At 42.6% G+C, this 13053-nt stretch overlaps 1 protein-coding gene across 1 annotated transcript in view; it reads right to left on the bottom strand.

Annotated features, from left to right (window-relative positions):
• SPTLC2 (serine palmitoyltransferase long chain base subunit 2) overlaps positions 1-13053 on the bottom strand; it is a 111788-nt gene that overhangs the window by 85262 nt on the left and 13473 nt on the right. Inside the window, exon 2 of the mRNA XM_045015064.1 lies at positions 3862-4056. Coding sequence (XP_044870999.1) covers positions 3862-4056 — 195 coding nt within the window. The remainder of the gene's footprint in view (positions 1-3861; positions 4057-13053) is intronic.

The raw sequence follows: 13053 nt of genomic DNA, 5'->3' as shown, positions 1-13053 counted from the left end.
TTGGCCTGCTAAACCCAGAGTTGTGAGTTCAATCCTTGAGGGGGCCACTTAGGGATCTGGGGCAAAAATTGGTCCTGCTAGTGAAGGCAGGGGGCTGGACTCGATGACCTTTCGAGGTCCCTTCCAGCTCTAGGAGATTGGTATATCTCCAATTATTACCTTTATTACCTATTTCAATATCAGAGTGCCTTTTTCCACATTAGCTTATGTTGCTGTGAAAATAGTTTAAGCTAAGCCAAAAAAGCCACTCTTCTGGAATAAATGTCTCCACCTGGGGAGGTTGCACTGGTATATCCATAGTAATTTAACTAGACAGAAAAACTGGAAAAATCTCTTGTTTAGGTTAGACAAAGGGCTTGTCTACACAAGTGAGCCCTGTCAATCTGACTCAAAATGGAGTCTCCCAACTAACAACAAACATTGCCACTTCCCTCACCTCTAGGAGAACTCCATCTCCAATACAGCTCCCACAGGGTAAACCTATTAGCTCAGGGAAGGACAGACCAACCCTGCAGTGCATACTCTGCAGCTGGTTTCTATCATCACTCTTCCCTTGGAGCTTAAATGAAATTAATACCATTTACCTGTTTAGCTTTGCACCAGCCACCACCATAGGTCTTCCCATTCCCAAGGATAGCGTAGTCAGTCACATACAGATCACTTTTAAATGGGAGTAACATTCAATCCTACCTATCAAGTGCAATATGGGTTTTCCAGATTTAACTTACACAGTTACTGGGAAGGTTTGCTGTAAGCTCCAAAGATATGTGCTTACTGCATGTTAGACATGGACAGGCTTCCTTCAAGCTGATAAAGGCTAACAAAAATTCTCAGTAGTTTAAATGCCCTAGAACAAGCTGCTAATTGTCCTCAGAGGATGTGTTTCATAACAGCAGTTACCAGGGAAATGTCAGTTGGATATATTTTAAAGGAAGCTAGAAACAAAATTTTTCTAGGAATCAATACAAGCACAATCGGTCCCACTTCCTCCTTTTGTGAGCTGTATATAAGCAGCAGAGAGAGGATATCAGGCTTATCTGGAATGTTATTAATTCCCCCTGCAATAAGTCCAAGGATACTGTAGGCAAGCCAAAGGATACTGTCAAACTAAAAAATATGTTTGAAAAGCCAAATTAATCTAGTCACTTTCACTTTCAGGTTCTGTGCACTACCACAAAGCTGAAATGTTAGGTGGCAAAGAGGACATATTTTCTTTGGGGATTACACTGATTTTTTTCCAGGTGAAAAGTTATTTCTATTAGTACTAGTTTATTTTTTCAAAACTATTACATTTTGGACCTAATTCTAGACCATGCCCCTATAAACTACAATGAACTAGGAAATACCCTATACACAGCCACTTTGAAGTAAACCCATGATTTCCAGTACAAGTTTGTTCAATCTTCTGTTAAATGGCTAACTGTACTAAGCAACCTTCTTTTGCTCACCCCTTGGATGGTTGCTTAAAATAGGGTTTACTGTATAAAGCATGGCAAATATGTATGACTAATAACTACATATAATAAACTCATTGCACACTGGTTACCTAGACAGGAGGATCTTCCAAACACTTCCTATCCCCATATGTTGTGCTGTTCATCTCCCAAGTAACTTACAAACATTAACAAAGTATTACTTCAGAAATCTAAATGCAATGCTTTTGTTTAACGTGCCAGTCTCTTGTATGTGCATGAGGAGAATAAAAAGATTCTCATTTCCATACAGTTAGAGTCAACAAGGCTGGGAGAGACTATTTTCAGGCCAACTGCCTCTATCAAGCACTGATTTACTTGCAATATGATACAAGTTTCAATTATAAAATAAGAGTCACTTCCTCTCCACACAAGGAAGTCCATTCTTTGCCACTGTGGGTCAACTGGGCAACTAGTCAGGAGCCTGAAAGATTAAATATTTGAAACTTCTTAAAGGGACACTGCTTCAAAATGGTGCTCAATAACTTTAAAAAACTACCTTAACCCAGAAAAAGTGAAACTGGTTTCTACATCAGGTTCATTACAGCTTGGTCTCCCAAACTTCTAGGCAGATCTAGGGAGCCTGATGCACAGTCTAGTGCTTGCAGCTTACAACTTGTTCCAGAAGTCACATGCACTTGATAAAGTTCACTTTATAGTAGGAGCAGCTACTCTAATCTAGGCATGAATGTGAGGAAGTACACCAGGTTGGCATTGAATCATCACTGCTAATATTTTTTTAAAGGGAGTTTCCTGTTTTTAGTGTATTGCACCACATCCCCATATCCTCCCCTCATAACCAACCACAAATTGATTCCTCTTAAAAAAAAAAAAAAGGCCCTGATCTCTCAGCAAACTCACCCATAACGATGCCATGAACAATATAAAAGTGGATAGAAAAGGGGCATCTCTTATCTGCAACTCATGACCCAACAGAAGATCCATATCCACCATGCTGAGGAATGGCTCCTAAGGCCACTGTCCACATACATGCTCCCAGAGGGCTTCAAATCACCAGTTATCTCCCAAAACAAAGCATTTCAGGGAAACATTAAGAATTTAGGCTGAAGGACTACTCAGGACAGAAATTCTAAATATACATTATGTCTGAAGTAAGGGAATCCTAATTCAGTAACTCTTTAGCTAATAGATATTCAGGATAATCCTCCTGTGCTGTGCACTAGCATTCACTGAGTAACCAACCTCAATGCTGTAACCTCAATCCTTCTCACCTCAGCTCCTACCTACAGATTGGGTATCCCCTTTATTTAGTCATGCCTGACACTGCGTTCCACATTCTGCTGGACAACAATCATATTTCATGGGCATTGTCAGGTGCACACACTTTTGTGGTTGGGGGGGATAGTAACTTAATAAAGTACATTTAAACTGGGGGGGAGGGGGAGAGAGAAGAGGAGACAGGCCTTTTATTCTTCCTTCCTGGCAGGAAGCATACTGAGTTTATGTAATGTTACTCCACAGAAAAGCATCTTAAACTCCGCTGTTGCACAGAACAAAGGAGCTTGTAGCAGCTCCCATTTTACCAGAGATGAGTCACAGGGAGACTACAGAACCCAGCATGCAATGAAGCACATTGATGAGAACATCCAGTGAAGAATACAGAGTATGATTCATGACCAATAAATCTATACTGACTATTAGAGCAGCTATGGGCCATATTTGCCCATGCACTTTAGCTACCCTACTCTAATCCTCACTTGAAGAAAATAAATCACACTGAACACTAACTCAAAAGCAATATTTGACTCCCTAATTCTAGAGCCTTTTCTTGGAAAAAAAATTATTTCCTCAGTAGTTTGACAGTTATTTCTGTGCTTTCTCCCTGTATTGCTTTTTGTTTACTACAGACAAATACTGGGCCAGATCCTCAGTGGCATAAATCAGTGCAGCTTCACTGAAGTCAATGAAGCTATGCCAGTTTACACCAGCTGAGGGTATATTTTATAATCTTATTTGGGCAGCAAAAGTGTCCAAGGATCCCAACATTTATTTCCACATTTCAGAGGTCACGTTTGAGGACAGAAAAGGAAAGTGAGGATATTCAAGCTCTATCTTCAATCTCAAAGGAACTGGATATTTCTGTTAACATGGTTGACAATGAAACAATTACCAGTGTGGACATTAAAATGGTCATCAGTGAGCCTCAGAGTTAACACCTCACTGAGATTATGAGGTAATTAATTAGCACCTCGGTGCTATTGTTTCAAACTATCTACAGATTACTCCAACCAGCTGTGCAAAGGCTCATATTTGGCGGGTTCTTTTTGCACCCATTTGGCCTAGAAATAGAAATGTTTTAAATTGGTACTGCTGGCTGACATGCCACTGCACACCAGCTCAATCCCACCCCTGCCTGTCCAGCAACTACCTTTTGTTCCTCTCTCTCTGATGCATGGTGACACTTCTCAATCTTCCACTGTCGCAGAAAGTCTCGCAGATACCCAAAGAGGGTGAGGACACCGTAACCCACGTACGTCAGCACAGCAACCAGCATTGGTGTTTCCTCAAAAGCTTCATTAAAAGGTCTTTTATATAATCCTCCATTGTGGGCAATGTGATGAATCTAGAATAGAAGATTAAAACTGGAATTAGAAGTTACTAGAATGGGGGGAAAAAAATCTGTTTTCAGAGAGTGCTAAATTACAGATGTCCAGTGGTACTGGGGCAAGATTTTTACTCAGTTCAAAGAACCAACCACTTTCAGCCTGGCTCAAGCATTACTGACAACCACTCTTGATAAAGGGCACTATCCCCAACTATTAGCCTCAGCTTCATCTTCTCTCTTGCTTCCAGCATGTCCAAAGTTATCGCTGCCAAGTTTTGTGCAACTCAGTGTGACATTTTATACAAGTTATGTAAATTAGCAAATAAATATTTGCATATAACCATCAATGTCATCTCAGATGTGTTGATTTAGTCCCAGTTGAAAGGGTGACTGCCAGATTGAAAACCCTGGTAAATGACGTCTATCTATATATAGGGCAGCACCAGGGCAAGCTTCCCACATACACTACCCTGCCAGCATAGTTCAGCCTCGATGAGGCTGAAGGAGGAGAATGACGACTTCTGCTGGTGAAAGAGATAATGTTAGTTCAGTCCTTACGACTCAAACAATTCTTTGACAAGTCTGTCCATTAGTACAAGTAATGGTGGTGAACTTGTGATGTCAGAGGTGGAACCAAGACCAAGCTCATCTCAATGTAGGAATCAGCCAACATCCATATTAGGTGGGAACAGCTTTCTGTCCCTGCTGAAGGGGACTGGGTTCAAACTGGTGACTTACAGGTAAAAGGCTCTGTAGCTCACTTGCAATATTTTAAGACACCTGTCCATCAGTAAGTGCTACTTAGGAGGTCTTTCACATATAAAAACCTGTGTTAGACTTGCAGTTGCAAAAGCAAGCATAAAAAAAATAGACAGACACCACACACATTAGCAAATGCAGCACTGATGTTACCCATGCTATCTTAATTTGGTCCCTTTCTGGGTATATGGTCTTTAATTACAAACTATTTTTCCCCACATGGCTACGAGCAAAGTTTAAACCCTGGGCCTTTAGACATAAAGCACAGACTTCTGTTTGAACTGGAGTAGTAACCAGATGCAGGAATAGGCTGGTATACTCTATATGAGCCAGCCCCTTGGGGGGAGACCAGAGACACTTTTGCCAATACGTTGTACAACTACTTATGAGACAAGATAGGAATCCTGATACCTGACATTCCCAGGTTTTACTCCTGGCTCTGGGAGCAGAGTTGTCTAGGGACTAGAGAAGTGGTTACAGACCTAGCCAAGCATAAATATTTGGCATATTCGTTCAGAAAGCCATTGTGATGAGGTGGATGAGACCTGGGTCTGTCATACTAGAGAACAGGATTCTATTCCCAGATCTGCCAAAATGACCTTGTGCAACGTTACCCATTTTAAAATGGGCAAACAAAACTGGGCCCCAGATTAGGGATACGAGGGCCTAATCAGCAATATGGTTGTGAACTGCACAGATATTTGTCTCTCTTACACGAGTCTGTAAGAGAGACAAAACCAGAACCCATAATTTTCTGTGTCCCCAGCCAGTGCTCCCCCTTCTAGGAGAAAGGGTATTTGGAATGCAATACTCTTTTGGCACAAGATTTTTACCTGATCTATAGGCAGGAAGATACAGGACACTTGGCAGAACTGCAAAACTCTGGTGCCAGTACAGATCTTCCTCTTCTTCCAAGACCACATCTGGCTTCCCATCCTATGCCAGGCAAGTAATGGCCTTTTGGCTAGAGCATAGGAATGGGAGTCGGGACACCAGGGTTCTATTCCCAACTCTGCCATTGATTTGGTGCGTTTCTCTAGCAAGACACTTCCTCTATGACTGTTTCCCAATCTACCACAGAGCTACCCCCGAGAACAGCTTTGAGATTTAATTCTGTAAAGCACTTTAAGATTCTTGGATGAAGATGCTGTAAAAAGGGTAAAGGACCATGTCACATCCACTTCAAGAATGAGGGCTCCTTATCTTCACTTTAAAAGCACCTACATCTGAGCTATTTACAACACCCCATCCATGTATTCCTGTATTCTACCCTAAATTTTCAATTTTCTACTTTCCACCCACTCCAGACCCCATTCTCCTTCCAGCCACTTTAAAATACCCATTTGACCTAAGAGCTCAGCAAACCCAGTTTGAGACGAACCTTCCCAGTCTAGGTCAGGAAATGCAAGAAACGAAACTGAACTCTAGTTTCACTGTCCCCATACTAAGTGACCTGCAATGCATCAGCAGCATAAATGCTGAAAGATAAATTTTGTAACACAGGGAACAACTGCTGATTCCCTGTCTTGGCAACCTCTAACTGGATCACAAATATTGTGCTTCCTCATGAGTATGTATCCCCCTTAGCACCAAAAGGTTTAACAAAGGTTGACCAAGAGACTCCATCTCATCGCGAAAAACTAGAAATTAGCTACAGTGATCCACTGATTCATCCTCTCTAGGGCTGATTACCGCAATGCATAATGCCTGCAAATAAGACTGGACCAAACAAACAAGCTTCAGCTGGTACAAATCAGAGCAGGCAGCCTGCTCAGCAACATGGAATGTTGTGAGCACAGTACTGAAGTTTTAACTACTACACTGATCCCGGAAAGAATTTTGGACTAAGTCTAACATCCAGGTCTTGATCTTCAAAGACAATAGACCAGTCAGATAGTAGAAAGCCTGGGCCACCACACCTAGCTTGATATCAGTACTCCAAAGAGTCAAGGAACGATACTTGTGAGTGTGGAAGATAGAACCTTCTCAAGGGGCTGGGCCCAGAGCCAGGGCATGGGATAAAGATGACCACAAACCTTATTGCTTTCAGACAAACTAAGATCCATCTCTTTGCCATAGTTTCCACACCACTACCTCCTTCTCTGTGTTGGGAAAGGGACAGAACTGGGAGGAACGTCCAGGTTTAGGCTACATATTGGAATATAATTCTGAAAAGTGCTTAGTGTGATATGACAGATGTCTCTGGGTAGATGTCTCGGGGGGGAGGGATAGCTCAGTGGTTTGAGCATTGGCCTGCTAAACCCAGGGTTGTGAGTTCAATCCTTGAGGAGGCCACTTAGGGATCTGGGGCAAAAATTGGTCCTGCTAGTGAAGGCAGGGGGCTGGACTTGATGACCTTTCAAGGTCCCTTCCAGTTCTAGGAGATTGGTATATCTCCAATTATTACCTATATGTGGGAGCAGCTGGAAAACTAGCAAGAAGGTGGGATGGGATACAAAAAGACATTTGGTACCAGTAAGTGCCTGTATTCACAGTAACACCACCTTGACTACGTTGCCAATACAAGGACACTGAAGGAGTAGAGGAAGTGGCTGAAATCTCTCTGGATTGCATCTGAATTGCAGCCTCCAGCCAAGTATGAGGCATGTATTTTTGGATAGATATTTGATAGTTGCCAATAATGGAGATACAGCTACAACACCCAGACAAGAAGTGAATCCCAGGCACACCCACCCATCAAGAAAGGGTTGCGGTGACCAGGACACATTGGGGAAAAAAGCACAATAGGCAGACTTCTACTGACAGGTCACCACTATTGTCTAAAGAGACAGGTAGGTCAGGAAATCTGAAATGTACCGTTGTCTAACGTTTAGTCAGGACAGAAAATACATATGCATGCCTATAATGTACATACTTAACTATTTAATGGCTGATGCTTCTGTGAGCCACAGCTGCAGAAGGATCAGTGTAACTTCATACTGAAGTCCCAAGAGTTAGTCTATCGCAAACAAGCCTTTAATCTCAGTCTTTGCCAGTTGAGGCAGCACAAACTTGGGAAAGAGATGAAAGGCTAGACAAAATGAGTACAAAATTCTGGCCAGTGGCAAAGGTTTTATCTGTTTGGAAAAACAAAAATCTCAACATAAAATTTTAAATAAGTGTCACATCAACAAGGCTGCAATAATCACAATCTGTAAAGCTTTAAAAGAGGCCTGTTCTTTCTGACAACTGCCATATTGGAACAAGAACCAGAGAAATCACAGTACCATTGTCTGTACTTCCAGAACACGGAAGTTTCACTTAGGAATACAGTGGGTGGATCATCTTTGGGGATATTTGCATCAGTTGGAGACCCACCCAAGCCAAGAGCACAGCTTGGAAGTCCATACAGACCATACTTATATGTCAGTTTAGAGGGAAAACTAGTTTTTTCCCCCTCCATATTAGCATGTTTTAATGTTGTAAGACTAGAAAGAGACTGATTAAAAATATCCCATACACATTTCAACAAGCATGATGAAGAATGCATGTAAATAAATACAATTTAAAATTGCCCTTAGGAAGGAAATTTGTGGTTTAAGTTTAGATACAAAGCATTCATGGAAAACAAATGGGACTCTGCATCTGCACAGCCAACCTCCAAATAAATGTGTGTGTCTTCAGCTCTAAGCTAACTACACACGAGCAGCATATTCCTTTTGAGAGCCTAAGAGAGAATGGCTGGCATGTGGTCGAGGGCCTAATTTGCCATACTGAAATCAATGAGAATGTTGCCACTGACTTTAGAGAGTGAGTAGGACTGGGACCTGATCTGTTGAAACCATAGGCCCTATACACAATGCAAGGAAAACCATGTTTTTGTAACCAGGATATACTCATCTGGTTCCATTATACATGGCTATGTGGTGTCCATTCAGGAAAACTGTGCGCCACCCAAGTTTGTGTCCACTCCCTCCACTTCACCTAGCCATGTCTGTGTCAGTGCATTCAGGGGAAGTGTGACCTACTAACACTGTCCAAAGGAGCACCACTGTTCTGGGAAGTCCTACTGCTCAGAGAGATGGGAGGAGGGACGACTAGCCAACTTGATTACAAAACCATGGTTGGAGTCCCATCAATACAACAAAAATAACAGCATTACAAGCTGCTTATAGGAAGGCAACTACATGCTGGCCAACACTGTGAGCAAGTATGGAACATTAGCAACTATGATAATAACCTCATGGTGTACAGTCAAGCCACATTTAGAGCCAATACTTTCACTAGCTAGTTACAAACAACTGGAAGTTAGGTCCTGCTTACACCACAAATACAGGGAACCTATTACAACTTTGTTGTTCCCTAACCTGGTTCCAAACACAACTGCAGTTTGTAGGATAGTTGGGAGCAGTCTAGACCTTTACAAAACATGGTTAAAGCCTTAGTCCATACCACAAACTCACCAGACTCCCTGATGTGGTTGCATTTGTAATGTAGGTTGGGTCTTGCATACATGTAGCCTGAGGTTCTCACAATATTGCTGAACACAATATTAGTGTTTTAAAGAACAGTTTCTCTTTCAAATAATGTCAGGTTTTACTTGTGAATTTATAATGCTTAAAAAAAAATCAGTCAGCTGCTAGCAGGACTCAGACCTCAGAGATCTACATATGCAGAAAGTTAATTCCTCCTAACTTGAGATGCTCAAATCCTTCCTGCTCTCACTTATACCCCAGACCCTGCTCCATCCGCAATTATTTTCAGTTACTCCATAAGACTGTAGGGATTTTGTATGAGAGATTCTTAACCAAAAAGAAATGGTCTCTGCTCTTATCAACATCCCCACTTCAGCCCCCATTCATTCAAGACACCAACCTAACAGGCCCCTTAGCAGCCTCCAGCTAATCTCCTGGTCTTCAATGCAGCTCCTTGCAATTCTTGGTACTTAGTGGCTTCATGGAAAACTCCCCTTCACTGCAGTGTTCATTAAGTTAACAAAAATGCAATCCATGAAACCAACATTAACAGTAACTTTACTGTTGGTTACATTCCTCCCCACTTTCCTCCCTCTGAGTTTGTATTCAGTCTCTGGGAAGGGTCAACTGTCTTTACAGGACCATGTTTTGGCACTAAGTTACTATATGTAGTTAAAATGAACACATTCTTCCACACATTTGTTTAGTGACAATGTGCTCAATGCTGTACAGTAACAAACAAAGGCTGTCTGTGCCCTGAAGAGCTTTCAGCCTAGAAGAGACAGAGAAGAGGGGCTGCACGGGGAAATCTAGAAGTTGGGATAACTTAGGACATGGCTACACGTGCAGATGTAGAGCGCTTTGAGTTAAACCAGCCTTCATAGAGCGCAGTAGGGAAAGTGCTGCAATCTGTCCACACTGACAGCTTCAAGTGCACTGGCGTGGCCACATTTGCAGTAGCATTGGGAGTGATGCATTATGGGCAGCTATCCCAGCATGCAAGTGACTGCAACGTGCTTTTAAAATGGGAGGGGTGGGGTGTGACAGGGAGTGTGTTGTGTGTATATGGGGGGAGAGCGTGGGTTTTTTTTGGGGGGGGGGGGGACTGAGAGCATGTCAGAATGCTGTCTTGTAAGTTCAGACAGCAGCAGACCTCTCACACACACACACAGCATTCTACAGTAACAGCTTGCATGCCGGCTGTCAGAAACAGAGCTTTGAAAGGGCATGTCCACATTCCTACAGGAGTTCAAAACAATGACAAGAGTGGCCACTTATTTAAAGGGATTATGGGACATTTCCGGAGGCCGATCAGAGCACAGTAACGCAACACCTCATTCACACTGATGCCCGGGCATTGTAGCCAAGGCGCAGCAAACGTTATTCCTCTTGCCGAGGTGGAGTACCAGCAGCACTGTAGCTGTGGAGTCAGAGTGCTCTACGTGCCTTGCCAGTGTGGACGGGTAGTGAGTTATTGTGCCTGGGGCTCCTTTATTGTGCTGTAACTTGCAAGTGTAGCCAAGCCCTTAGAGGGTTCTGAAACTGGGGGTTGGGACCCCACAAGGCATCGTGAGCTGTCAGCCTCCACCCCAAACCCCACTTTGCCTCCAGCATTTATAATGGGGTTAAATATATTAATTGGTTTTAATTTGGGGGGGGGGAAGGTCGCACTCAGAGGCTTGTTATGTGAAAGGGGTCACCAGTACAAAAGTTTGAGAACCACTGATTTAGCTAGTTTTCTTAATCAGAACACCACTTCTTGAGGGCGTTGTGAAAGAAATAGGATATATAAGGATTTGAATGAGATGCTAACATTCGGCTTGGATAGGAAGGTCTTTCCTTGCACTCGACAGCATGGAAGATGGGCAGGAGCTTAATCTAAGAAAGAAACGGTAGGATTTGGGTACAGCCAACATGCAAAGGAAGGGCAGGGAGAAGTCAAACAATTCCAGACTGACTGGGATGTCAATGGTATCAACAGCCATGGAGAAGTGAAGAGAAGAGGCTTTAGTTTAGGAGGCAACAAGCTGTGATTGAACCATGTAAAACTCGAGGTGTCAGTGAGACATACAGGAGGAAGCTACAGAAACAGGCTGAAACTGGACCAAAGGGAACAGGACAGAAACAGAAGAACAGAGAGGTGTCAGCAGAGAAATGACTGTTGGATCTGTACGAGGATAAGCCCTGCCAAGGATGAAGTATAGAAGAAGAGGAAGGAACCAAGAACTGAATCATGTGGGACCACCAAAGAAAGGAGGAGGTGCTGAAGGAGCAGTTTGAAGTAGGTGACAACGCCACTAAATGCAAGGAAGTTGGACAGAATGTTGAGGAGGGAGTGATCCACAGTATCAGAAGCATCAGCGAGACTGTAGATCATGAGAGTGGAATACAGACCAGGCCAGGATGACTTTCAGGACCTTAGCAACAGCAGATTCAGTAAACTAAAGAACCTAGAAGCCAGACTGGAGTGGATCCAGGATGGAATTGAAGAGAATCACCCGAAGCACTAGTTTTAAGCTCTTTGAGCAAGAGGTATGGAAGAAGAGGGGGACAGATAGTGGCTGGTGACACAACAAGCAAGCTTTTGAAAAGGTTTAAATGGTGTGCGGAAAACTACTGCATGTTTGTATTTGGAGGGGAAGAGGCCAAATAACAAGAGGAGGCAATGGAGGTCAGTAGCCAGGAGTATTTGGAGCCAAGATGTCACACAGAGGTGTTGAAAGAGGAGCATATCAGGAGATTTAAATAAAGGTTTTTAAGGACACAAGATGTAGAACAATTCAGCATTGAACCTAATCTTGTGGCAGGGCTGGGCTTTCCCCTCCCCTGTCCTCAAAGCAATGCACAATAAAGGGCTGCAGTTATACTAACTACTGCTGCCCAAGACACACCACGCAATCACTTTTTGCATTAAAGAGATGGTTTCACTCCTTTCTGTTGACAGGAATAGGAATAGGCTGAAAATGGCAGATTCTATTTAAATGCCCCCACCCACGGATCATTTCTGCTGAAACAGTCTTTTTCCTTGATTCTTATTAAAATGTATTAACTTCTCACTACCACACATACTGCAGAGATCTCACTAAGCGCCTGGCAATTTTCTTTTTAGCTGCATTGTATGAAGGGTTTTCTGCATTCAAAATATTTTTATAGACAGTAGAGTTCCTGGCATGCAGAACTCAGAGGAGTGCATTGGGGAGGGGGCACTCCAGGTCTACAAGGCAATAACTTGCTAAAAAGCCAGCCAAGTGAGCCACCCCAAGAGGGATTGCAATATTAAATGGCAATTCTGACTGAGTAGCACCCCAAAGCAAATACCTCCTGCAGTATTTTGTGTTTACTTCATCAGTAAACTCCATTCCTAGCTCCTGCCCCTATCTATTCAGCGAGCCGTCAAATACAAAAGCATTCAATCCAAAAAAACAAAAAACAAAAACCCAGAATATATGTTTGTCACCAAAATGTTTTCTCCTCATTTGCACAAAACCAAACTGAACCATGTCCAGGCCTGCCTACACAGAGTTGTACTGATATAACTGAAGGTGTTGTTTTTATACCAATTCAGTTATATCTGTACCACTTTGTGGACAGTCACATCTGTTCCAATCTAGGATGCAGTCTTAGCTGGTTTCTGTAAACTTTAATGTGCAGACTAAAAACTTTCAGCAATAAAACTGTGCTCTAGGCTTATCAATTTAATTATACCTCTTTTTAAAGACAAAACAAAAAACCATTTTAATTAAATTGGCACAAAACTTTGCCAAGACACTTGTCTTCAAATAAGCAATTCCCCCCCTCAAAGAGAGCAGGTCTTTTTTGCAAGGAAGTCACACACTAAGCA

This window comes from Mauremys mutica, chromosome 4 (assembly GCF_020497125.1).
Source record: "Mauremys mutica isolate MM-2020 ecotype Southern chromosome 4, ASM2049712v1, whole genome shotgun sequence".
NCBI classification, from domain to species: Eukaryota; Metazoa; Chordata; order Testudines; family Geoemydidae; genus Mauremys; species Mauremys mutica.
Note: the sequence above shows the minus strand (reverse complement) of the source record. Positions and strands in the feature narration are given on the sequence as shown.